The sequence below is a fragment of the Dendrobates tinctorius genome, unplaced genomic scaffold (genome assembly GCF_039654945.1).
Source record: "Dendrobates tinctorius isolate UK_male_01 unplaced genomic scaffold, ASM3965494v1 ptg000086l, whole genome shotgun sequence".
In the NCBI taxonomy this organism is placed as follows: domain Eukaryota; kingdom Metazoa; phylum Chordata; class Amphibia; order Anura; family Dendrobatidae; genus Dendrobates; species Dendrobates tinctorius.
Window position 1 is genome coordinate 65,031,736 of NW_027361754.1, and position 23,988 is coordinate 65,055,723.

General features: G+C 46.0%; 1 protein-coding gene across 1 annotated transcript in view; it reads right to left on the reverse strand.

Moving 5' to 3' along the window:
- ILVBL (ilvB acetolactate synthase like) overlaps positions 1-23,988 on the reverse strand; it is a 115,640-nt gene that overhangs the window by 17,682 nt on the left and 73,970 nt on the right. Inside the window, exons 12-13 of the mRNA XM_073585506.1 lie at positions 20,868-21,037; positions 2,547-2,617 (exon numbers count right to left, since the gene is read on the reverse strand). Coding sequence (XP_073441607.1) covers positions 2,547-2,617; positions 20,868-21,037 — 241 coding nt within the window. The remainder of the gene's footprint in view (positions 1-2,546; positions 2,618-20,867; positions 21,038-23,988) is intronic.

The following is a 23,988-nucleotide window of genomic DNA, read 5'->3' on the forward strand; positions in this document are numbered from 1 at the left end:
CTACATATATACTACATGCTACATACATACTACATACATACTGCATGCTACATACATACTACATGCTACATACATACTACATGCTACATACATACTACATATATACTACATGCATGCTACATACATACTACATGCTACATACATACCACATACATACTACATACATACTACATGCTACATACATACTACATATATACTACATGCATGCTACATACATACTACATACATACTACATGCTACATACATACCACATATATACTACATACATACATATTACATACAATACATTCATACAATACATACATAGACATACAGTACATATAACATAGAGTAACATACTTACCAATACTTGTCACATTGTTCCCCGAAGCCATTGTCTTTTACGGAATAAATATTAACATAACAAACCACAAAAATACTCACCCACGATCCGAAGCAGTCCACGAGTGTGTCCCACGACGATCTTGGGTAGAGAACTGCAGCATCAGCTGTTGCTGCCGTTCTCTACGGGCTGCAGGAATCCAATGACGGAAGGTAGGTATCCTTCCGCACTGTATTCCTCCGCCACTTAAAAAAAAAAAAAGTCCCTAGTCTCACTTTATGCCATTGCTGTGTGGGAATTTCCCACACAGCAATGGCATAAAGTGAGACTAGGGACTTTTTTTTTTTTTTAAGTGGCGGAGGAATACAGTGCGGAAGGATACCTACCTTCCGTCATTGGATTCCTGCAGCCCGTAGAGAACGGCAGCAACAGCTGATGCTGCAGTTCTCTACCCAAGATCGTCGTGGGACACACTCGTGGACTGCTTCGGATCGTGGGTGAGTATTTTTGTGGTTTGTTATGTTAATATTTATTCCGTAAAAGACAATGGCTTCGGGGAACAATGTGACAAGTATTGGTAAGTATGTTACTCTATGTTATATGTACTGTATGTCTATGTATGTATTGTATGAATGTATTGTATGTAGTATGTATGTATGTAGTATATATGTGGTATGTATGTAGCATGTAGTATGTATATAGTATGTATGTAGCATGCATGTAGCATGCAGTATGTATGTAGCATGCATGTAGTATATATGTAGTATGTATGTAGCATGTAGTATGTATGTAGTATGTATGTGGTATGTATGTAGCATGTAGTATGTATGTAGCATGCATGTAGTATATATGTAGTATGTATGTATGTAGTATGTATGTAGTATATATGTAGCATGTAGTATGTATGTAGCATGTAGTATGTATGTAGCATGCATGTAGTATGTATGTAGTATGTATGTAGTATGTATGTAGCATGCATGTAGTATATATGTGTTATGTATGTAGTATGTATGTATATATGTGGTATGTATGTAGTATGTATGTAGTATGTATGTGGTATGTATGTGGTATGTATGTAGCATGTAGTATGTATGTAGCATGCATGTAGTATGTATGTAGTATTTTTTTTAACATTTAACACATTAGCCGGATGATGGGACTACTACTGTCCCATCATTGGCTAATGTGTCAATCACTGTCATGGTAGCAGGCATCGCCAGATGGGACTTGTAGTCCCATCGGACGATGCTTGCACAGACCCCCGGACATCAGCACAGCCCCCCGGCAGGCCGGTACAGACCCCCACAGGGTGCACAGACCACCGGCAGGCCGGCACAGCCCCCCGGCAGGCCGGTACAGACCCCGGGCAGTCCACACAGCCCCCCGGCAGAGACCCCCGGAAGGCCCGAAATGACGGCGCATCATGATGCGCACACACCGCGCATCATGAAGACGTCAGGCTGTCAATCAACTGAACTTCCGATTCCGATGCCGACTTCCGATATTGAAAAAATATCGGAAGTCGGTATCGGAATTCCGATACTTGCGGTATCGGAATGCTCAACACTAGTGATGGGTATATGGGCACGGGCCTATGGGATGGTGGATATGTATGATGGGTATATGGGTACGCGACTATGGGATGGAGGATAATTATAATTTGTTGTAACTAACCACAGTTAGTTACTATGCCCGGGCAGCGCCGGGCTCTTCAACTAGTAAAATAATAACATTGTAAAAACAAAGCAGAATACAGTTATTTAACGGTAAAAATAAGGGCCCCAATTTAGAATTTTTGTTTTTATCTTATCTTGCATATTTTGTTGCCCCAAATTCTTCAAAATGGCGTGTTCGATTCATGAATTTTGAACAAAGTTAAAAATGCTCTTTATTTTTGTTTGAACGTTTTTTTTGTTTTTTTAGGACTGTTCAGTAGAAAGAAGTCATGTTTTGCAAAAATTAAACCAAAATATATGACTTACATAAAATCACTCCAGAGTGGGAACTGGAATATGCTGGCGACTTTTCAAAAAGATTTGCAAATAATGAATCAGGAGAAAATATATATAAAACCTATTAACAGTGGCAAACTAATAAAAAAAAAAGCACAAATGGAAAGATGAGAAGGTGCAAAAAAAAGTTGCAAAATACTAAAAACGCAAAAAAAATGCACAAATGAAACTGGGTCCTAAGACTCTATTTAGACCACTGAGAGTTCTAGTACCTCTGATTCTGGACGACAAAGTTTGGCTCCCAATGCAAATCCTCCTCCAACTCCCAAAGTACCAAAAGCACCTGAAGTGAAAAGGTGAAAAGAGAAGTCATTGAGTTGCATCCCCATCCCCACAAATCTGTTACTGATAGAGCAGGACAGGATAAAGAGGTTGTAATATCTGATGATTTGAAACTCAGCAGCACCAGGGAGGAGGGACACTGAGGAGCTGTCAATCAGTCTGGAGAGGTGGAGGGTGAGAGATTTTGTAAAATTTTCTGAAAGAATTATACAGCCATGCCAACATGGATTTTTAATGTAAATACAGCAGCCTTATCAGGTCTAAAATCTGAGTAATGTACGCAGTTTGCATTGTGAAATCTGGTGACAGGTGAACAGCTAACTGTTGTATAGAAATAAATAGACTAGAAGAGAGGTGGCTGGGATCTAAAGCGTTAACTCCTCTACTAGATTTAAACTTTTGCGCACTCTCATTCAAGCTCTGGTAGCCAAGCATGATGGAAACATGCTGTACACTTTGTAAAATAAAAGCTCTAATTGCAGGAGCAACTTGAAAAAGAAGTCAACTGCAAACTTGCATTATTTTATGTTGTCTAACTAAAGTAATTTAATAATATGAGAATACCCCTTTAATGACTGTAGACAAGCACAAAGGCATGGTTCTTTTTTACTAGATATCAACTTCATTCTTGGACCACACATATTTGCCAATTTCATCATGTCCGTCCAGGAAAAAAGTGAAGATTTTTCTTCATAGCCATGCTCCCCTCTTCATAACATACCCCCAAGACACCTCTTCCCAGACCCTACCTATCTCTTCCATGTCATGCTCCAAAATGTGCATTCCGGCAACCATCTAATCCTCCTGAAACCTACTTTCTGTGAGGTTTCAGCAGCTTCTGGGAAATCTGACAACTTCTGGGAGGTCTCCTTTATTTCTCCAGGAACCTCGGAGACACTTGGGAGACTGGTCAATTATAGGCTAGTTACCAATACCAGCAAGAGACTTTGGGGTGCTTGCAGAGGACTTGAAAGTGACCACAGAAGTTTCCAAGGGACTTAAGGACCCAGAATTGTGCACAATTGTTATACCTAGTAGAAATAATAGGATTTTTGGTTGCTTACCGTAAAATCTGTTTCTCGGAGCCTTCATTGGGGGACACAGGAACCATGGGTGTATGCTGCTGCCACTAGGAGGCTGACACTATGCACATAAAGTTAGCTCCTCCTCTGCAGTATACACCCCATCGACTGGCACCAAGCTAGTCAGTTAGTGAGAAAGCAATATGAGAACAACATGATAGAAAGAACAAACAGACAACTCAACTGTAACAATAGCACACAGAAGAAAGAACAGGAGTTATAAAAAAAAACACGGGAGGGTGCTGTGCCCCCCAATGAAGACGCCGAGAAACAGATTTTATGGTAAGCAACCAAAAATCCTGCTTTCTCTATCGTTTCATTGGGGGACACAGGAACCATGGGATGTCCCAAAGCAGTCCCTGGGGAGAGAAACAGCAGAAAACTCCATTCAGGTCGGAGAACTCACCACTGCCGCCTGCTAGATCCTTCTGCCTAGGCTGGCGTCTGCCAAAACGTAGGTATGGACCCTGTAAAATTTGGCAAACTTGGATGGAAGACCAGGTTGCTGCTTTGCAAAGTTGTAGGGCGGATGCCCCATGGTGTACCGCCAAGGAGGCGCCCACTACCTGGGTAGAGTTATCTCTAATCCCAAGGGAAGGAACTCTGTTCTTAACCCAGCAAGCCTCCAAAAGGAAACGGTCCTAGCCAGGTCTAGCCTGTTCAATGAGCGCTCCAGAGAATGAGTCGGAGCTGGACAGAAGGAAGGGAGGACAATATCCTCATTCAAGCGAAAAGTGGTTACCACTTTGGGAAGGAAAGAAGGTGGAGGCCGCAACACTACCTTATCCTGGTGAAGAACCGAGGAGGGGGCGACAGGAATGAGCCGCCAACTCTGAGACGCATCTGATGGAAGTGATAGCCACAAGAAATGCCACGTTCCAGGACAGAAGGGACAGGGAGACCTCTCTAAGAGGTTCAAAGGGAGAACTCCTCATGACCTCCAGAACAAGATTGAGGTCCCAGAGGTCCACGGGATTCCAGTACGGGGGAGTCGCATGCACCACTCCCTGAAGGAAAGTTTTGACTTGAGAACGGGAGGCTAAGGACTTCTGAAAGAGGATAGAGAGGGCTGATACCTGCCTTTTAGAGAACTAAGGGCAAGGCCAGCATCAAGTTCTGCTTGGACAAAAGCCAAAATGGAGAGAAGCGACAAAGTCACTGGCAGAATGCCATTGGACTCACACCAGCGGAAATATTCTTTCCAAGTCCGATAATAAACCCTAGAAGATGACGGCTTCCTAGTCTGGATCATGGTGCATATCACCCGATCGGAGAAACCGGACGCTCTTAGAACCGCGGTTTCAACAGCCACACCGTCAAATTGAGCGACCGAGAACTCTGGTGGCAGATCGGTCCTTGTGACAGAAGATCTGGCTTGTCTGGGAGCCTCCAAGGGGCGTCCGGCAGAAGATTGACAATCTCTGTGAACCAAGACCTTCTGGGCCAATCAGAATGACCAGCACCCCTTCCGCTTTGATCTTCAACAGCCTGGGAAGAAGGGGAAGGGGAGGAAACAGGTATGGAAGCCCGAATTGCAAACAGGGAATGGCCAGATCATCGGCGCCAACTGCGAGGGTCGCAGGACCTGGAGATGAACCGTGGATCCTTCCTGTTCAGCCAGGATGTCAAGGGCCACATCCAGAGTTCCCCATCGAAGACAGATCTGATGAAGACTTCCTGATGCAGGGACCACTCTCCTGCCGCGAGACCCCTGCGGCTGAGAAAATCGGAGGCCCAGTTGTCCACGCCGGAAATATGCACTGCGGATATTGCTGGAACTGTCGTCTCCGCCCAGCGAAGGATCCATTGCCAGGGTTCTCCTGGTCCCTCCTTGGTGATTGACATATGCTGCTGACATTGTCCGTCTGAATCCTGACCGGCAGACCCCTGAGAAGCCTTTCCCAGTGACGGAGAGACAGAAGGATGGCTCTGATTTTGAGGATGTTGATCGGAAGAGAGGACTCTTGCGCCGACCAACGTCCCTGATCCATCAGATGGCGAAAAACCGCCCCCCCCAGCCCAGAAGGCTGGCATCCATTATCACAACCTGCCAATGGATGGGAAGGAAGGACCGGCCCTGGAGGATGAGGGGGGGATGACAGCCATCAGTTGAGAGACTGCTTGACTCGAAAAGGGAGGCGAAGCGGACGATCCAGCGACAGGATAGACTTGTCCCACTGCGAAAGGGTAGCCCACTGAAGAGGTCTCGAGTGAAATTGCGCAAAGGGGATTGCTTCCGAGGCTGCTACCATTCTGCCCAGGACATTCATTGCTGAATGGAAGGAAGGAAGCTGAGGGCCTTGCAGAGAACGAACTCCCTCCTGGAGGATTGCTCTCTTCTTTTTGGGGAGAAAAACCCTCGCCTGTCAGATATTGAACAGCATGGCCAGGAAGACAAGGCGCTGAGTCGGCACAAGGCAGGACTTATTTTCTGTTGACTAGCCACCCGAACTGGGTCAGGGAGTCAAGGATGATGGACAGACTTTCCTGGGCCTGAGAGAGAAATAGAGCCTTGATGAGGATGTCATACACCAACAAAGCTAATCCTCTATATCTGAAGCTATAGCTTCAAAGACACTACAGGAGTGTTAATCAAGCAACCAAGATGTGAACACTTAATCTAAAGAGTAAATTAACTACATAGAAATAAGGTCACCATAAAAGGATGTTAATCAATAGCACAAAATTTATTAGAAAAATACTTATAGTATATTTAATAATAGATCATTACAATAATTGTGAGGGCTGATACATAATATGAGACAACATAACAAACAACTGGGACTCTAAAATAGGAGCATCAAACTACTGGGGTTCAATAGAAAGACAGTGCAATATGACTGGTTTGCTAATACACAATTCCATATAATAAAACAACCAGATCAAATCCCCCAGACACCAATGCTATCCCAAAAAATTTTTTTATGATGCCAGAAAAATACAGCATATCAGATGTATAGTCAGGTTAAATGGTAATATGGTTACCACAAAAATTTTATGTGAAACAATTAGCCTACTCTCATTTAATAAGTGGTAACCTATGCTATAATGCAAAAAAACACTTTTAGAAAAGGGGAAAAGGTATACCTGAAGTCATGGTGTTAGCAGGTGAAGGTAGGTGCCCCTACTGGAGTCCCACTCAGCAGCCTCGACGTACGTTTTGCCAAAAGCAGCTTTGTCAGGAGGCGTGGCTTGATGATAACATGGGTGTCTTATATAGCAAATATGGATAGGACGATATGGAACAGCTGAGAAAAAGCGCAGCCGGCATGAGTTAGCCTTAGGGTGTCGTCCTAGGCTGCAATGAGGATGAGGATGTCGTCGAGGTACGGGATAAGCATTAGGCCCCTGATCCTCAAAATGGCCATCAATGCCGCCATTATCTTTGTGAAGACCCTGGGAGCGGTCGAGAGTCCGAATGGCAGGGCGACAAACTGGAAGTGGTTCCGCTGTACTTTGAACCTCTGATAAGCTAAGCAAATTGGAACGTGAAGGTAGGTGTCATGGATATCTATGGAGCAAAGAGATTCCTGCGTCTCCATGGAAGCAATTACTGAGCGGAGGGACTCCATCCTGAAGTGTTGCAGGCAGACCTTTTTGTTCAGTAACTTCAGATCCAGAATGGGCCGAACCGTGACGCCCTTCTTTGGTACAACAAACAGGTTTGAATAGAAACCTGTGAAGCGTTCTCTTTTGGGACGGGGACGATAACCCCCGAACTGAGAAAGGAGGGGATGGACACAAAGAAACCCGGAACGAGAGCAGGATCATTTGGGGACGGTTTTCAAAGAACCGATCTCGGGGACGCAAAGCGAACTCTATCTTGTATCCTGAGGATACTACCTCCCTGACACATGCGTCCTCCATCCGAGGCGAGCCAAACGTCATTAAAAAACAGGAGACGACTGCCTAGCTTGGGAGATACACTGGGCTCTGGACCCGAGTCATGCCGAGGAAGATCTGCCAGGTCTGGGCCTGGTGGACCAACCGTGGGAGCTATGAGGACGCCAGGAAGGAGTGGGCCTGAAGGAAGCCTTTTTCCTGACCTGGCGGGTCTGTGGCCTTCACTGACCGGAGGAATCCTCTGTCGCCGCGAAACGGCAAAAGGGCCAAAATGAGAGAAGGCCTGCGACGTTTGGACTGAGGAATGAGGGAACTTGTGACTTCTGTTGCCTCCTTAATGATCTGGTCCAACATGGAGCCTAACAGGCGGTCTCCCTGGAAGGGGAGGCAGATAAGCGACTTCTTTGACAAAAGGTCCACCTGCCATGCTTTGAGCCAAATGTTCCTCCGAATGGCCACCATAGTACTGGACGCTTGAGCAGCGCAAGATGTGGCATCCAGGGAGACAGATACCAAATATTTCCCTGCATAGGAAATCTGGTCTGCAAGGTTGGCTAGCTCCCTCGGTGGAGCTCCCACAACGATGCCCTTACGAAGCTGTTTGGCCCATCTGGCTATGGCCTTTGAGACCCAGGTAGAGGCAAATGCCGGGCATAATGTAGAAGCCGCCGCTTCAAAGGCCGATTTTGCCAGCAGTTCTATAATTCTATCGTTGGAATCCTTGACGGACGATGCATTAGAAAGTGGGAGGACCGATGGGGGGCGTGGCCTGGGCAGGATGTGAGCAGACGTCTGAGGCAGGAGCTCCTTCCCAATATCAGCCATTATACAGATTGCAGCCTTTTATATTTGGGGTTAAATACCCATAAAGAACGGGGGACTCTGTGGCCGGTGTGGGGCACAAAATATAACTACCTGCAACGCTATGGCGGGTAGGAGAAGTTCAAGGAAGACGGCGGGGGAGCGAGAGAAGAGGACCCAAGATGGCTCCAGCTGGGAAGAAATGCTGGCTGCAGAGCTGGAGGAGATGGGAGAAGAGCCCAGGGGATCTGATGCCGTGGCCAGGCTGCAGCGCTTGTTAGACAGGAGGATGTGACCAGGTGCCCGGTAGTGATAACAAAGAGCAAGCCTGAACAGTATGTGGAAGTGAACGAGCCGGGGGAGGAGGAGGTGGCAGAGAGTGATGGAAGGGAGCAGAGCCAGTGAGCAGGAAGAAAATGAAAGTGAAAGGACAGAGAATGGCACTGCAGAATCTATCAGGCTATGTGCCCACGTTGCTTTTTTGAAGCAGAATATTCCTGAGCGGAAACGCACACCCTCTTTCCGGGAAAACATATGCGTTTTATGAAGCGCTTTTGTAAGCGTTTTTGACGCTTTTGTTAAGCGTTTTAGCATGCGTTTTCCTAAGCGGTTTTTGCAATGCAATTGTATGTATGCGGAAACGCACGCGTTTCCGCAAAATTAATGAACATGCTGCGTTTTATTCTGCTAAGCATTTCTGCAGCGGAAAAAAACGCACCATTAGCCCAACATGTGCGGATTCCATTATGATTACATGGGATGCTTTTCTTAAGCGTTTCCACGGCAGAAACGCGCGTCTAAAAGCGCTGCGGAAACGCTTTAAAAAAGCAACGTGGGCACACAGCCGAAGTGGTTTTCAAATCCCTGAGGAACCCACACTGAAAGATCTGTTTAAGCTGGTCCTGCACAGCCATACTACTATCACTAATGTGCTGCACAATTGGGGGTCATGCAGGCAGACATGTCCAAACTGCAGAGCTCAATGCATGTGACCAAGGAGAGGATGGGAGAAGCGGAAAAACGCATCAGTAATACTGAGGACTATATAACAAAAGCCGATAAGGCTACAAAACGCATGAGTGCTGCGATTTCTGCTATACAGGCCAAAACGGATGACCTTGAGAACAGGTCCAGACGCAATGTGCAGTTGATAGGGGTGACTGAAAAGACGGAGGGTTCAGCACCAACAGAGTTTTTTGAAAAATGGCTGTTAACCCCTTCGTGACCGGGCCAATTTTTTAAATTCTGACCAATATCACTTTATCTGGTCATAACTCTGGAATGCTTCAACAAATCCCAGTGATTTTGATACTGTTTTTTCGCGGCACATTATAATTTATGATAATAGTAAATTTAGATTGATATGTTTTGTGTTTATTTATAAAAGTATCAAACTTGACAAAAATGTAAAAAAAATTGCAGTTTTCAAACTTTGAATGATTATCCCTTTAATCCAGATAGTCATACAACAGAAAAACATGAATAAACAACATTTCCCACATGTCTGCTTTACATCAGCACAATTTTTTAAACTGTAATTTATTTTGTTAGCCTTTTAGGAGGTTTAAAAATGTAGCAGCAATTTTTCATTTTTTCAAGGAAATTTACAAAATTTATTTTTTTGAGGGACCTATCCAGGTTTGAAGTGACTTTAGGGGTGCTATATATTGGAAAACCCCAAACGTGATACCATTTTAAAAACAGCACCCCCTGACATATTGAAAACCGCTGTAAGGTAGTTTATTAACCCTTCAGGTGATTTTTAGGAATTAATGCAAAGTGGTATAGCCGGAATGAAAAAGTGTTTGTTTACCACCTAAATGTCGCTAACTTCTGAACTGACAGCTACAGCCGGGAGACTCTAAAGGCCCTTTTACATTTAGCGATGCACCAGCGATCCGACCAGCGATAAGACCCGGTCAGGATCGCTGGTGCATCGCTAAATGATCGCTAGTGAGCTTTCATACAGAAAGATCTCACAGCGATGCAGCAGCGACGCAGCGCACGATACTCACCTTTCACACACAGCGATCCTGCGTCCTCCCGCCCGCCTCCACGCGTCGCTGGACGTCACAGCAGGAAGTCTCAGCAGGAAGCGCCCGACGAGAAATGGAGCCGGACATTCTCGCGCGATCAGCGATGGACAGCGGGGGAGCCGGTCGCTGGTAAGTATCACACATAGCGATATCGCTAGCAATATCGCTATAACGTCACAAAACCAGTGACGTTTTAGCGATATTGCTAGCGATATCGCTTAGTGTAAAACCCCCTTAAGGCCGCTATTTGGCCATGAACAGCTATGGCAAACATCAGGACCACACAATCATGATCTCGGTGTGTCAATTAGATTAAAGTGCAAGCCCCCACAATCTTTTAACCATTTATTTGATGTAGTCACTTTTGACAGCAAGTAAGGGGTTAAACAGATATGGACTGTGTCAACACCGATAATTTGTGATACGGCAAGTTGTCAGATATAGTGGACAGCCGAAAACTGCTGGATTGTCACCTTTATGGGGATGATATTCTCTTATATCTCAGGTCAGTATATATACGTATTGCGGTCTTGAAGAGGATATTATTAAACAGTATTGGTGCTGATAAACTGTCCCGCATGTACGCAATTGAAAGAGCACATCATGTTCCTACACAACCCCTCCCCCCTGGACACCCTCCCAGACAAGTGCTGGTCAAGGTCCTACATTATCGAGACAGAGAAGCAATTCTAAGGCACGCTAGACAGCATCAGGATCTTAAGATAAATGGCTCCAGGATCTCTATATTTCCGGACTTCTCCATGGAGGTGCAGAAACAGAGAGCGAGATTCGTGAATATTAAAAGGAGGCTGAGGGAGCTTAGCGTCAACTATTCAATGCTGTATCTGGCCAAATTGAGAGTGGTTGCTGAGGGAGTGGTCCAATTTTTTACCGAGGAGAAAGAGGCACTCAGATGGTTGGACAGTGCGAGCAACACCTGCGTCAGGCAAAATCAAAGGACTCAGTGGGTTGAGGGGACTGCCCTCTTTTTCTCCTGCTGTGTTTTTTGGAGGGATCTGGTGGCTCCTTTTTCCCCCTTGATATCTGTTTTATTTTCATATTCTCAGGTTTTTGGGGATTGAGTTTTTTTAGATCCCTCTTGGTCATGAGACATTTCTGGAAGATTTGGAAACTGTTGTACATTACCTAGCTGCAATCTACAAGTCATGTGAAGTCCCAAGAGAATGGGACAAGTTACGGGACTGTTGGACAGGGTTAACAGACTGTTTTGGATAAAGAACGCTCTCTCCTCCTTGTTAGGAGGGGATGGAGAAATGGGATGGGAATTTTTTTTTTTTTTGCTGTTTGGAGGGAGGGGGGTGGGGGGAGTAGGGTGGGAGAAGGGAGAGTGTTTATATGATGTACAAAGTGCTCTCAGTGAGAGAAGCAAAATAGGAATCTTGTGGGTATGATACTTTTTAATGGCTAACAAATAATAGTAAAAGATAATATAATAATAATAAATTTTATTTCTATAGCGCCGACATATTCCGCAGCACTTTACATTTCGGAGGGGATTTGTACAGACAACAGATATCACAGCATAACAATAATCACATAGATTATAACAAATACCAAGAGGAATGAGGGCCCTGCTCCCAAGCTTTCAATCTATGAGGAAAAAAAGGGAGACACGAAAGGTGGGTGGTAACAGTTGCCCTGATTGTATGGACCAGCCATAATGTTAAGTGTGTATCAGTACAGACACAGAGGGCTAATGGATGCATAAAGCATGTGGAAACATGATGCGGGGAACCTGGTTATGGTAAAACTTTTGGCTGTGCCACACAGGGATAGATTAGGTTAATATGTTGAGGCGATAGACCAGTCTGAATAAATGCGTTTTCAGGGCACGCTTAAAATTGTGGGGATTGGGGACTAATCGTATTGACCTGGGAAGTGCATTCCAAAGAATTGGCGCAGCACGTGTAAAGTCTTGGAGACGGGAGTGGGAGGTTCTGATTATTGAGGATGCTAACCTCAGCAGAAAGGAGGGCGCGGGTAGGGTGGTATACTGAAACAAGGGAGGAGATGTAGGGTGGTGCTGAGCCATGGAGGGCTTTGTGGGTGAGGGTAATAAGTTTATACTGAATTCTGGAGTGGATGGGTAGCCAGTGTAATGACTGGCACAAGGTAGAGGCATCGGTGTAACGATTGGTGAGGAATATGATTCTGGCTGCAGCATTCAAGACAGATTGGAGAGGGGAGAGTTTGGTAAGAGGGAGACCGATTAGATGTTACAAAGCAAGCTTTCAGGACTGCTTACGTCCCTTCATCAGGCTGATATCAAGGGGAAGGGATGAAGGGGCATAAGCAGTCCTGAAAGCTTGCTTTGTAACATCTTTTACTATTATTTGTTAGCCATTAAAAGGTATCATACCCACAAGATTCCGATTTTGTTTCTCTCACTGAAAGCACTTTATATATTATTTTCTACTGGCTAACACGGTACCAAACCACTTTTTTCCTTTTATATAATGTACATCACCATGTTCACCTTACTAATGGCTTCAGCAGGAATCGGATGCATAAATGTGGGGTAATATGTTATGAGCAAAGACAATGTCTGCAAGAATGAGAATTGTGAGTTGGAATGTCAGAGGGTTGGCGTCTGGTGTGAAACGGCAAGCTGTGTTTGGGTTTCTGAATGATGCCAAACCATCAGTGATTTGTTTGCAGGAAACTCATATGGTAAAGGAGAGAACGCATTTCTTGGCCAAGAAATGGGTGCAGGCGGGATACCATGCTACATATTCAACATATTCCAGGGGGATCAGTATTCTCATTTGTGCTGGGGTTCCCTTTGAATATCACAAAGCGGTTATAGACCAGACGGGTAGGTTTGTATGCCTACTTTGTAAATTGTATGGATCTTTGATGTGGCTGGTCTCAATATATATTCCACCGCCATATTGTGGGAAACTGCTTCACAGGGTCCTGGAAATAATGGAGGAAACCCCTGGGGTACCGTTTTTGATAGTGGGTGATTTTAATAACATTTCGGATACACAATGGGACGGGGGTAGATGTGAGTCGTTGAGACCGGGGGGGTAACTGTACACCGTTTGGAATGGTCCTGAAGGAAACTCCTTTACATGATTTATGGAGAATCTCTCACCTTGGTGTTACAAGTATTTCTGTTTTTCGTCCTCTTTTGCATCTTTGTTGAGAATTGACCTGGCATTGGGTAATACTCAGATGTTGGGCCTTGTAGGGGACGTAGCGTACATGGCTAGGACAATATCAGATCATTCTCCCATGAGTGTGATTCTTGAAGGAGTGGGATCTGTGCCTTCTAGAGGGTGCATGTGGAGGCTGAATCCATTCTGGCTACAACTTATTGATTTGGATGGACAACTGGGGGTTGGCATTAAAGAATATTTTAAAATTAATTTGGGGACGGCTTCGGTACTGATGGTATGGGAAGCTATGAAGGCATACTTCAGGGGGCTTTGAATTAAAGGGATTTCTCACGTAAAGGCAGAAACTGGCAGGAAAAATCAGATGCCGATTAGAGAGTTGTAGGAGGCAGAAGAAGCATTAGTTAATGATCAGTCCCTGGAGGCTCAGGGAAGGTTGAAGGAAGCACAGAGTAGAGTATGTAAGATGGCAATGAAAGCGGCAGAGCGCAAGAGAATGTTTCAAAATATTAAATATTTTGAGGAGGGGGATAGGGCGGGTCATCTCTCCAGGATAGTGGCAGCGCAGAGAGATTCCACACATATAGCTGGTTTAAAAAGGGAGGCATGGAAGTGTGCATACTGGGGCCAAGGCAATTTTGGAGGAGATGAAGGAGGATTATTCGGATCTTTACCAATCACGTGTGATGTCGGAGGTGAAGGAGATTGATGAATATTTGGCAGAAACGCAGCTCCCCAGACTCTCGGCGGCTGATCGGGGTCTTCTTGAGGAGCCATTTAATTTGGAGGAACTTGAGGTTGCTCTGGCTTCTATGCCTAACAATAAAGCCCGGGGGGGGGATGGAATCCCTGGGGAGGTGTATAAAAAATGGAGAGTTGCTTCTTCCTACTTTGTTGGAGGTATATGCTGGTGGTTTGGTGGAGGGGGAGCTGCCGCGGTCCATGCAAGAGGCAATAATTGTAGTGTTGTCAAAACAGGGTAAAGGGGGCTTTACACATAGCGATATCGCTAGCAATATCGATAAAGCGTCACCGATTTTGTGATACTCACCTCCAACCAGCTCCCCCGCTGGTTATCGCTGATCGTGCGAGATCGGCCTGGTCCATTTCTCGTAGTCGGCTTCCTGCTGGCGCCGACGAGCGAGCCATGGACGCGGGCGGAAGACGGACACCCTCGCGTCTGAAAGGTAAGAGCGACCGCCGAGCATCGCTGCGTCGCTAGGGAGATCTGCCTGTTTGGCAGCTCACTAGCGACCATTTAGGATCCTGACCGGGTTGTATCGTGGTTGGGATCGATGGTGCATCGCTAAATGTAAAGGGGCCTTAAGAATCCGATGGATCTAGCCTCTTATCGACCAATCTCGCCATTGTCATCAGATGTCAAGATATTGGCTAAGATGTTGGCTAATCACCTTAATAAGATGATAACGACTATAATTCATAGGGATCAATCTGGGTTTATGCCCAATAGTTCTACAGCACATAACCTCAGGGAATTGTTTCTTTATATGCAGGCAAGAACGGATAATGTAGGTCGAAGGATTGTGGTGTCTTTAGATGCCGCTAAGGCGTTTGATAGTGTGGAGTGGAGGTATTTGTGGGCTGTCCTGAGGGCTACGGGTTTTGGCGAGAAATTTGTAAGACGGGTGCAACTATTATATGCGTCTCAGAGAGCAAAGGGTACAAGTAAACTGTCTTTTTTCTGGAGATTTTCCGTTACATAGGAGTACACGGCAGGGGTGCCCATTGCCTCCCCTGCTGTTTGCGATTGCTATAGAGCCTCTTGCGATGGTAAAACGGAGGGATAGGGGTATAAAAGGATATAAATATGGGAATTATGAAGAATTGTGAAGAAAAGATAGCTCTGTATGCGGACGATGTACTGTTATTTCTGCGCAGGAGTCTTTGAGGGCCGCTATGTATAGCATTATTAAAATTGGGGCTTTTTCGGGTTTATCTATCAATTGGGACAAGTCTGTGTTGTTGCCTTTGGATATGGCAGCTCCCCTGACACTAGACCCTGGGATCCCCTTACGGGTGGTTCAGGAGTTTAAATATCTGGGTATTGTGATCTCGGCTAAGATAGAAGACTATGAGCGGCTCAACTTAACTCCTCTGCTGGGAAGGTTTCAACAGAAGATTGGAGCCTGGAAGAGGCTGCTGCTGTCGGTCGCCGGTAGAGTTAATTTGATTAAAATGATACTCATGCCTCAACTCTACATATTGCACAATGCTCCAGTGTGGTTGGCACAGAGTAAATTTTATAGGATCAATATCTAATTTAGGGATTTGATTTGGAAAGGTGGTCGGGCACGCATCAAATTAGGAAAATTGCAGAGATCAAAGGATGAGGGGGGGTTAGCGGTCCCTAACCCTTGGATTTATTATATAGTGTCCCAATGTCAACATATGGTTGGCAGGGGAGAATATAGCCAAAGTACATCAGCGGGGATAATCACTGAATATACAGAGGGTAAGGGCCCATTGTTAGTGGGTAAGGGCCCATTGATATATAATGACTGAATATATAGTGGGTAAGGGCCCATTGTTAGCTAACTTGGAAGCGGGCAGATTCAGATTAAATCCAAGGAGATTTCCAACCATAGTTATGATGGGGAAAGTGTGGCAGAAGCTTAAACAGTGGAGGGGTGTTACGGAATATACACGCTATGTGTCAATTTGGTTTGACCCTAGGATGGCGTAGCTCATGAGGTTGAGGGGGTTTCGTCAGTGGAGGCGTATCGGAATTTGGTTTGTGTCTCAGCTGTTTGATGGTGGTGTTCTTAAGACGTTTGAAATGCTTAGGAAAGAGTTTCCTTTCAGCCAAAACATGTTTTTTCCAGTATCTGCAGTCGAGACATGCCCTAAATAAGCAGGGTGAAGTGTCGCGGGTGGTCCTGCAGTCAGATTATTTGTTGAATCTTATAGGTCCTGAAAGAAGTACGACAGGATTTATTACTTTAATGTATAGGGGCCTGTTGGACACCTTTTTACTGAGACACCCGTTAATGTTGAAGGAAAAATGGATGGCAGACTTGGGTTCCTTTTCGGAATCTCAATGGGAGTCCATATTACAATATATTCCTAAGGTCTCTTTGAAAAATATTCAGAATTGAGAGTCCTCAGTGGTTGATACCTTTTAATGGCTAACTGAGAAGATGGTAACACATTGCAAGCTTTTGAGACTACTCAGGTCTCTTCTTCAGGCATAGACTAATACAAAATCTGAAGAGTCACATATTTATGCACAATTCAGCACAGAAAAAATGCAATAGATGAGACAAGTGACGTGAAGCAGAATTATGATTATAGGAGAGGGAGAAACATAAATATTGGACCAGTTCATAGATAAAGAGTCCGGATGTTTTATTGTCCTCTGATTGGGGTCTCCTAATGTGTTATGATGGCCCCACAAGGTCTTAGGAGCAAATTCCTTAATTGATGTAAAAAGACATAAATCCATGCGACACATTCATTCCAGCATTGAGAGTGTCAAAGGTCGTCATAAATTTATACTCACAGGCTCTTCTCTCTCTCTGAGATGTGACGTTACCTTTCAATACCAGTAATTTCATATCCCTGGTGTTGTGGTCCATCATACAAAACTGTTTTGCCACAGGTAGATCCATTCTTTTTTCTCTTATTGTGTGACGATGAGCATTCAGCCTTGTTCTAAGCTTTTGCCCTGTCTCCCCCACATACAGACCCCCAGTTGGACATTTAGTACAAATAATTAAGTACACCACATTAGATGTAATGCAGCGGAAAGTACCTGGGATCTTGTAGTCCTGATGTGAATTGGGGATCTTTATCTTGTCCGTGGTCATTATAGATGGACAGGTTTTACATTTTTTCTAGTTGCAAGGAAAGGTTCCTCCAGCTGTTGGAGAGGACAGGGAGCTTCTGACAATGATGCTTCTTAGATTTGGGGGCTGCCTAAAGCACAGTAGTAGGGGGTCTGGAAAAATGGATTGTAATCGGGCCTAAATTACAGGCAGTGACCACCGGAGCAGGGGGGAAGGGGCGCAGAGGTCTCTGTAGCAGCGTCAAGGTCTCTGAGTGAGGCTAAGAGGGTGTCGCAGTTATATTTGGTGCATAGAGTACACAGGACACCGTTATGGATGATGAAGGCAGGACTGAGAAGAGACTAAAAGTGTCCGAGGTGTTCTGAGGAAGGAGCGGACCCTATGCACATGATGTGGTCGTGTTCTCGCCTGCAGCCCTTTTGGGTGAAGGTGCTTAACTTGATTCAAGAAGTGAGGGGGGTAAATATTGTGCGTAGCCCGCTGACTTGCCTCTTGGGATGCGTGGATGATATTGCTGCGGATGAATGTGAGAAATTGGCTATTGCAAGATTGTTGTATGCTGCCAAGAAGATTATCGCGATGCATTGGTTGGATGAAAGACCACCAGTCAAAAAAGAATTCGTCAATAAAGTTAATTTTAATGTTCTCATTGAAAGGAATATATATTAAGAAAGGGCAACCTACAACATTTGAAAATGTTTGGGGCAGATGGATGGACTATCCAGGTGTGGCGTCTGCAGAGTTTATTGCAGGCTAGGCTTGGTCCAGTTTGATTGTTTGGGAGAGAAATTCATATTTATAAAGTTGTGCATCTGAAAAGCTATGTTTCAGTTTTTACTAAGAGGTGATGTATTAGCTGAAGTATAAAGGATATTAGGATGGGATTGGTGAGAAGGGAGGGGGTAGGGGGGTGGGTTATTGAGTTAAGGGGCTAGTTATGTTAAAAAAGGAGAATATATTAATCTGCTTTTTACATTACATTTTGTATCTGTCTGGAGTTTGTGTCAACAATTACAGCAATATGGTTATCTGTTGTAATAAAAAATATTTGATTAAAATAAAAAGAAAGTGGGAGGACCGTGTTGGTGGATAGTGTGGAGACTGGCGGATCCACAGCATGGGAAATCTTCCAGTTACCGGTGAGCTCAGGGGAGAAGGGGTATAGGATGCCAAGGCTCTTCCCTCTTTGAAAGCGTCTGGTAGGATTCTCCCTTTCCCTCTTGAGTATCTCCATAAATCACTGTGTGGGGCAAAGACCTTGGGAGGTGGTTTTGTCCGTCAAAATGAAACGGCCTGATCTGCTCGTTCCGTAGAGATATCCTTGATGCCCAAGTTCTGGTTGACCGCTACAATCATGCTCTGCACCATATCTGTCATGCTGGAGGCCTGTTCTGAATCTAGGTCCGACTCATCTTCTGAAAGCGCGTCCGAAGTCGCCTCGCCTGATTCGGTAAAGGAGGATCCGGAAGAGGGATCTCGCGGTAAAAGACCGGCTGGTGAGGTGGAGCAGGAAGAGGACCTAGAACAGTGCTCTTGTCTGGGTCTCTTGCGGCCTGAGTTGGAAGGGCCGGACGGAGGAACCCATGACCCACTGGCGACTGCGGGAGCAGGAAGGGGCAATCTGTCTAGCACGGATACCAGGGTCTGCAACACCGTGATGAGGTCCACCACAGACTGCGACAGAGAGGAAGCCCACCCCGGGATAGGGGTCTCAGACTCGGCTTTGGTAGAAAGAGACTCCTGGGTAGTGGGTTCCGTGGGGTTTCTGCAGGCCTGGCAGAGGGGAGAGGGAGTCTACTATTGCAAGAAGAGCACGCAAAGTGTCTGACCAGAGTAGAGGAAGAATAGGAAGCTAGAGGACGAGCAGGCTCTCCTTTGTGCTTAGGCATGGTGAGCAGACCCACTAACTGATGCCAGAAGGTTAGGGGACAGAGAAGATGCACAGGAGAGTGTCAGTTCTGCAGGGCGGAGCTACTCACAGTATCCTGTCATCTGCTCCTAGGAGGTGATGAGCCAAGCGCAGGACCAGGCAGGCATGCAGAGATTCGGAGAGAAAGAGCCGTCCGGATGCACGAGCTGGAAGATGGCGTCTAGCAGGGGACCCGGTGAAAATGCGCACTGCTGAGAAGAATCCCGCTCTCAGCAGTCGGAAGAGGGGCGGAACTAATCGCAGGGTCCGGGGGAAGCAATATGGCGGCGGCTCCAGCCGACTGTGGAGTGGGCGGAGCCTCAAGCTGCGTGCAGGAAGAGGAAAGGGAGAGAGATGGGCAGAAGAAAAGCCCGCCCGGAAAGCTGAAAGGAAGGGGGTGGAACCAGCACTGTAACTAGGCCCAAGATGAAGCCGAGACCTAAATTACAGGCAGTGACCACCGGAGCAGGGGCACGGAGGTCTCTGTAGCAGCGTCAAAAAGGTTCCCACAGCGGCGCAAACAAAGCACCAAGACCAGGCTGCAGAAAAGGTCCCAAGTAAAGAAGCCCCTGGTGTCCATACAGCACAGATCTCCCCCGGGACTACGAAGCTCGTGCCCCCTGTCCCCAAAACGCTTCAGAAAAAAAGGTATGCTCGGTGTGGGAAATAAAGAGGGCATACCCTCAGAAAACCCCTTTTTTTTTCCCTTTTTGCAATTTTTTTGCGGCGGATTCAGCCACCTCGAGAGTCCTTCGGCCTGGGGGAAGGGGGGGGGGGGGGAGAGAGAGAAAGAAGGTACTTCCCAATTCTCTGAATGTCGGACGTCCGGGATCCGTTTTGCGGGACGTCCACGTCTCCTCAAACCGACAGGCTCTGGTGTGCGTTGGTAGGGGGACGTAGGCAGGACCAGGTTCGGGTCACCTGAACACACTTCTGTGTCCTGCCGGGAAGACATATGATGATACGGGGTGGCAGTACACGCCGTACTCAGTCTCTACGTGGGAGTACAGTAGTGACGGTTCACACTGTATCCCTCTGGAAACCTGAAAAGGAACGACGCACATTAGGTAGATATGGGTCTCCAGAGAGACCCGTGTCCACCTTCTACTGACACTAAGCTAAAACTGATTAGCTTGTTGCCAGTCGGTGGGATGTATACTGCAGAGGAGGAGCTATCTTTTTTATGTGCATAGTGTCAGCCTCCTAGTGGCAGAAGCATACACCCATGGTTCCTGTGTCCCCCAATTAAGCAATAGAGAAATTCTGAATTTTCAGGACCTGGTCCACTCGGCCATGTCAATATTCTGTTGCTACTGGACAGGAGACAGTTCTTCTTTTGATTAGCCGGCTTGGCACGGCGGTACAAGAACGTCATTCCGCAATAATGACACTGACATAATACCAGGCTGAATAATCAAAAAAGAGGCTGTGGAAGCTGGTGGATAGGAGGCAGCCACAGATTAGCGAAGAGGCCGCTGGATAGAGTCCTGCAAATAGACCCATGCCATCTCCAATACCTGGCTCTCACCATACAGAAAGACACTAAGGCAAAGGGACTGTTTGTAAAAACAAATTTCCACCTTGACAAGACATGAATGGACATATAAAGTGATGACAGCTTCATTCATTATTACCTGGATCCAGCCAGCACAGAGGTCCTCTTGGGCGCAGAATGTAAGCAGCGCTGCCTACAAAGTCCCCACCATCTGCTACTATGATACTGTCTTCAGGAAGAGCTTCATCCACCAGATGCAGAACTTTCAGAGGATTTAGATGCCGTTCAGTTTTCTCTTCAGCCTTTTGTCTGCAGGTTGATAAAAGCAATACATAGGTTAAATAGGTATTCCAATTAATAGGTTAAATAGGTATTCCAGTCTACATAGATTATCACCTATTTACCGGATGTGACAACTGTCACATTTGCATTGCATGACTGATCGACAGCACGTAAAAATATGCAACTTGGAAATGCTGGTATCTCAGCTCAACATTGATTCCATAATAATATATGGAAAAAGAGAGAAAAATAGGGATTTTTGTGTACTCACCGTAAAATCCTTTTCTCCGAGACGCTCATTGGGGGACACAGACCATATGGGTGTTATGCTGCTTGCTACTAGGAGGCTGGCACTAAGTTGAGACAAAAAAAGTTAGCTCCTCCTCCGCAGTATACACCCTCCTGCTGGCTCCCAGTGAACCAATTCAGTGCAAAAGCACTAGGAGATAATTATCATATCAGATTATGATCATTCACATAGTATTAGCGAGCACCACATCGAGTGAAGGGGACAAGCAGAAGTCGATAGACCAATCAGGGTGGGTGCTGTGTCCCCCAATGAGCGTCTCGGAGAAAAGGATTTTACGGTGAGTACACAAAAATCCCTATTTCTCCTTCGCCTCATTGGGGGACACAGACCATGGGACGTCCCAAAGCAGTCCATGGGTGGGGAACAATATAACAGATAGAATCCCATATACAGACTGTGTAAAGATGTACTACCGTCTCTTGCAGAGCACATCTGCGAAGGCCAGTGCTCGCGAAAGTTAGAGTATGACTATTGGTTCGAAGATGCGTACAGGCGGAACTAAATCACAGCCTTACAGGCCTGCGTACATGTTCTGTCTGCATCTGAAACCGGATGACTCAGAAGGCAGACATCAAACTACGTAGAATCTGTCTCAATATGCCCCATTCCCTGCTTGGATGGGCACGCTTTTGATGTGGTATAACTTCGGAATAGCCAAGCAAATTTCCCTGGTTATTGTGGACCTGAAGAGGTATTCAGGAGACAGTCGACCTCAGGACATACAGTACGTTCTGAGAGCCGTTGGTGCATGCAGAGAGGGTCTCTCAGACCATGCGCTGAAAAACCATAAACCCTACTGGGATGGACATGCTTCTGGCGTGAATTAGTCCTGAGCAGCCGATAGGATTTTCCTAGCTATTGTGGCTCTGAAGTGGCCTACAGGAGGGAGCCAACTACAGAACATACGTCTTGAGAGCCCTTAGGCATGCAGGGTGTGCACAGGTTTATGCACCCGATGTACGAGTGACAAGCCCAAAAGAGGCAAAGAAGAATTCCTCGCCAAAATAGGAAGATGAAATGGAGGTCTGGTGACCGTTGTGTTCTGGCGGAAAGGTAGAAAAGGAGAACCAAAAAAAATTCACCAGCATTGAGCGGTCAGTTCCGACAAGAAGGACGACCTTCTTAGACAGAACTCCAAAATAAGCGTTCTGTGACAACTCAAAAGTCGTCTGATAAAGCGCACCCAGGCCCGATTTAACATTCCGGCCGTCTAACATACATCTTAGGAGCAATTTTCAGCTGGAATAGAGACAAATAGAGCCAAACTCTGTCCTTTAAAGGAGCTGAGTGCCAAAAACTAAATTCCAAGACAGCGTGGGGACAACCTAAATGGGAAAGACACAAAGAAGACATCAGTGATCCCTGCACCGTGCGCAAGAAAGAGTTCAGGTGCTGCGATCGGTGCGACCCAGGCTCGGACTGGCCCACGGGTGAACAGGGGAATCCCCCAGTGGGCCCCTGTGCAAATCTAGGCCCCCAATGTTTACTGTATGGGCAGTACTTGTCATAATTCACTTGATTGTCTCTGTACAGAATAAGATAGCGTCTCATCCATTAACCAAACTACCCAGTTTTTTATTAGAGATCTAGGTACATTTGTGAATGAGGGTCATGTAATATTTGTATGCAGGTGAAAAGTGGGCCCCCAAAGTCAATGTTACTGGTGGGCGCTTGGCACCTCAGTCCGACACTGGTACAACCTAAGGCCTCGAAGCACCATCATGTGGAGGAAGCACCGGAGAAAAGCGAAGATAGAGCTCAGGTTACCAGAGATGAACGAGATAAACACCAGACCCGTGTGTTCGGGTGACAATTCGGAGAACAGTGAAACATATCTGATAGACGCCTGAAGATGGTGGCAACGACCAGTAGAAGACTTCATGCACCACGTTCTCGAGGTAAGTGAGTGCAACTGGGATTACTGGAAAGAAACAACCCCCTTTTCTTTCGTCCTTCTGATGACCGACGGAAGTGAAGAAAGACAAAAAACTAAAGGCACGGAATAACCAATAAATACGTCTGCCCATTGTAGGATGCGGGGGGGCTACGTCTCGCAAGGCCATTCCGCTACGGGTACCCGTCTAAAGCATGTCTTACGCCGTAACTTTGGTGTAATACTATGAATTCTGATGGGGACACCCGGAAAAAGATAAGATAATGCAACTGCTGCCGGGCTAACGGGAATGCTCAGATTACTAGAACATCACCTGAAGACTTGACTCCCAGGCTGACCTGCGTCTCTGAAGAAATAGCTTAGTTACTCACCGATAACGGTGTTTCTCGGAACCCATGACAGCACCACGGAGAGAGGGGATCCGCCCTTCAGGGACAGGAACCTACAGATAAAAAGGGCGGTCACTCTCCTCTGCCTTCAGTTGGTTACAGAGCATCAGAGGGTCTCCAGGTTAGTTAGACAACAGAAATATGTACACAATATTATAACACTGCTTATTTATCAAAAGCACCGTGCCTAAACGGAAACACTCTACTCACAGAAAAAACGTGCTCACCATAATCGTGAAGGGGAGGGGAATAAGCGGGTGCTGTCATGGGTTCCGAGAAACACCGTTATCGGTGAGTAACTAAGCTATTCTCTCTCACCCATGACAGCACCACAGAGAGAATTACAGAGATTGGTAGCTTAGGGAGGGACCGCCTGAAGGACCCT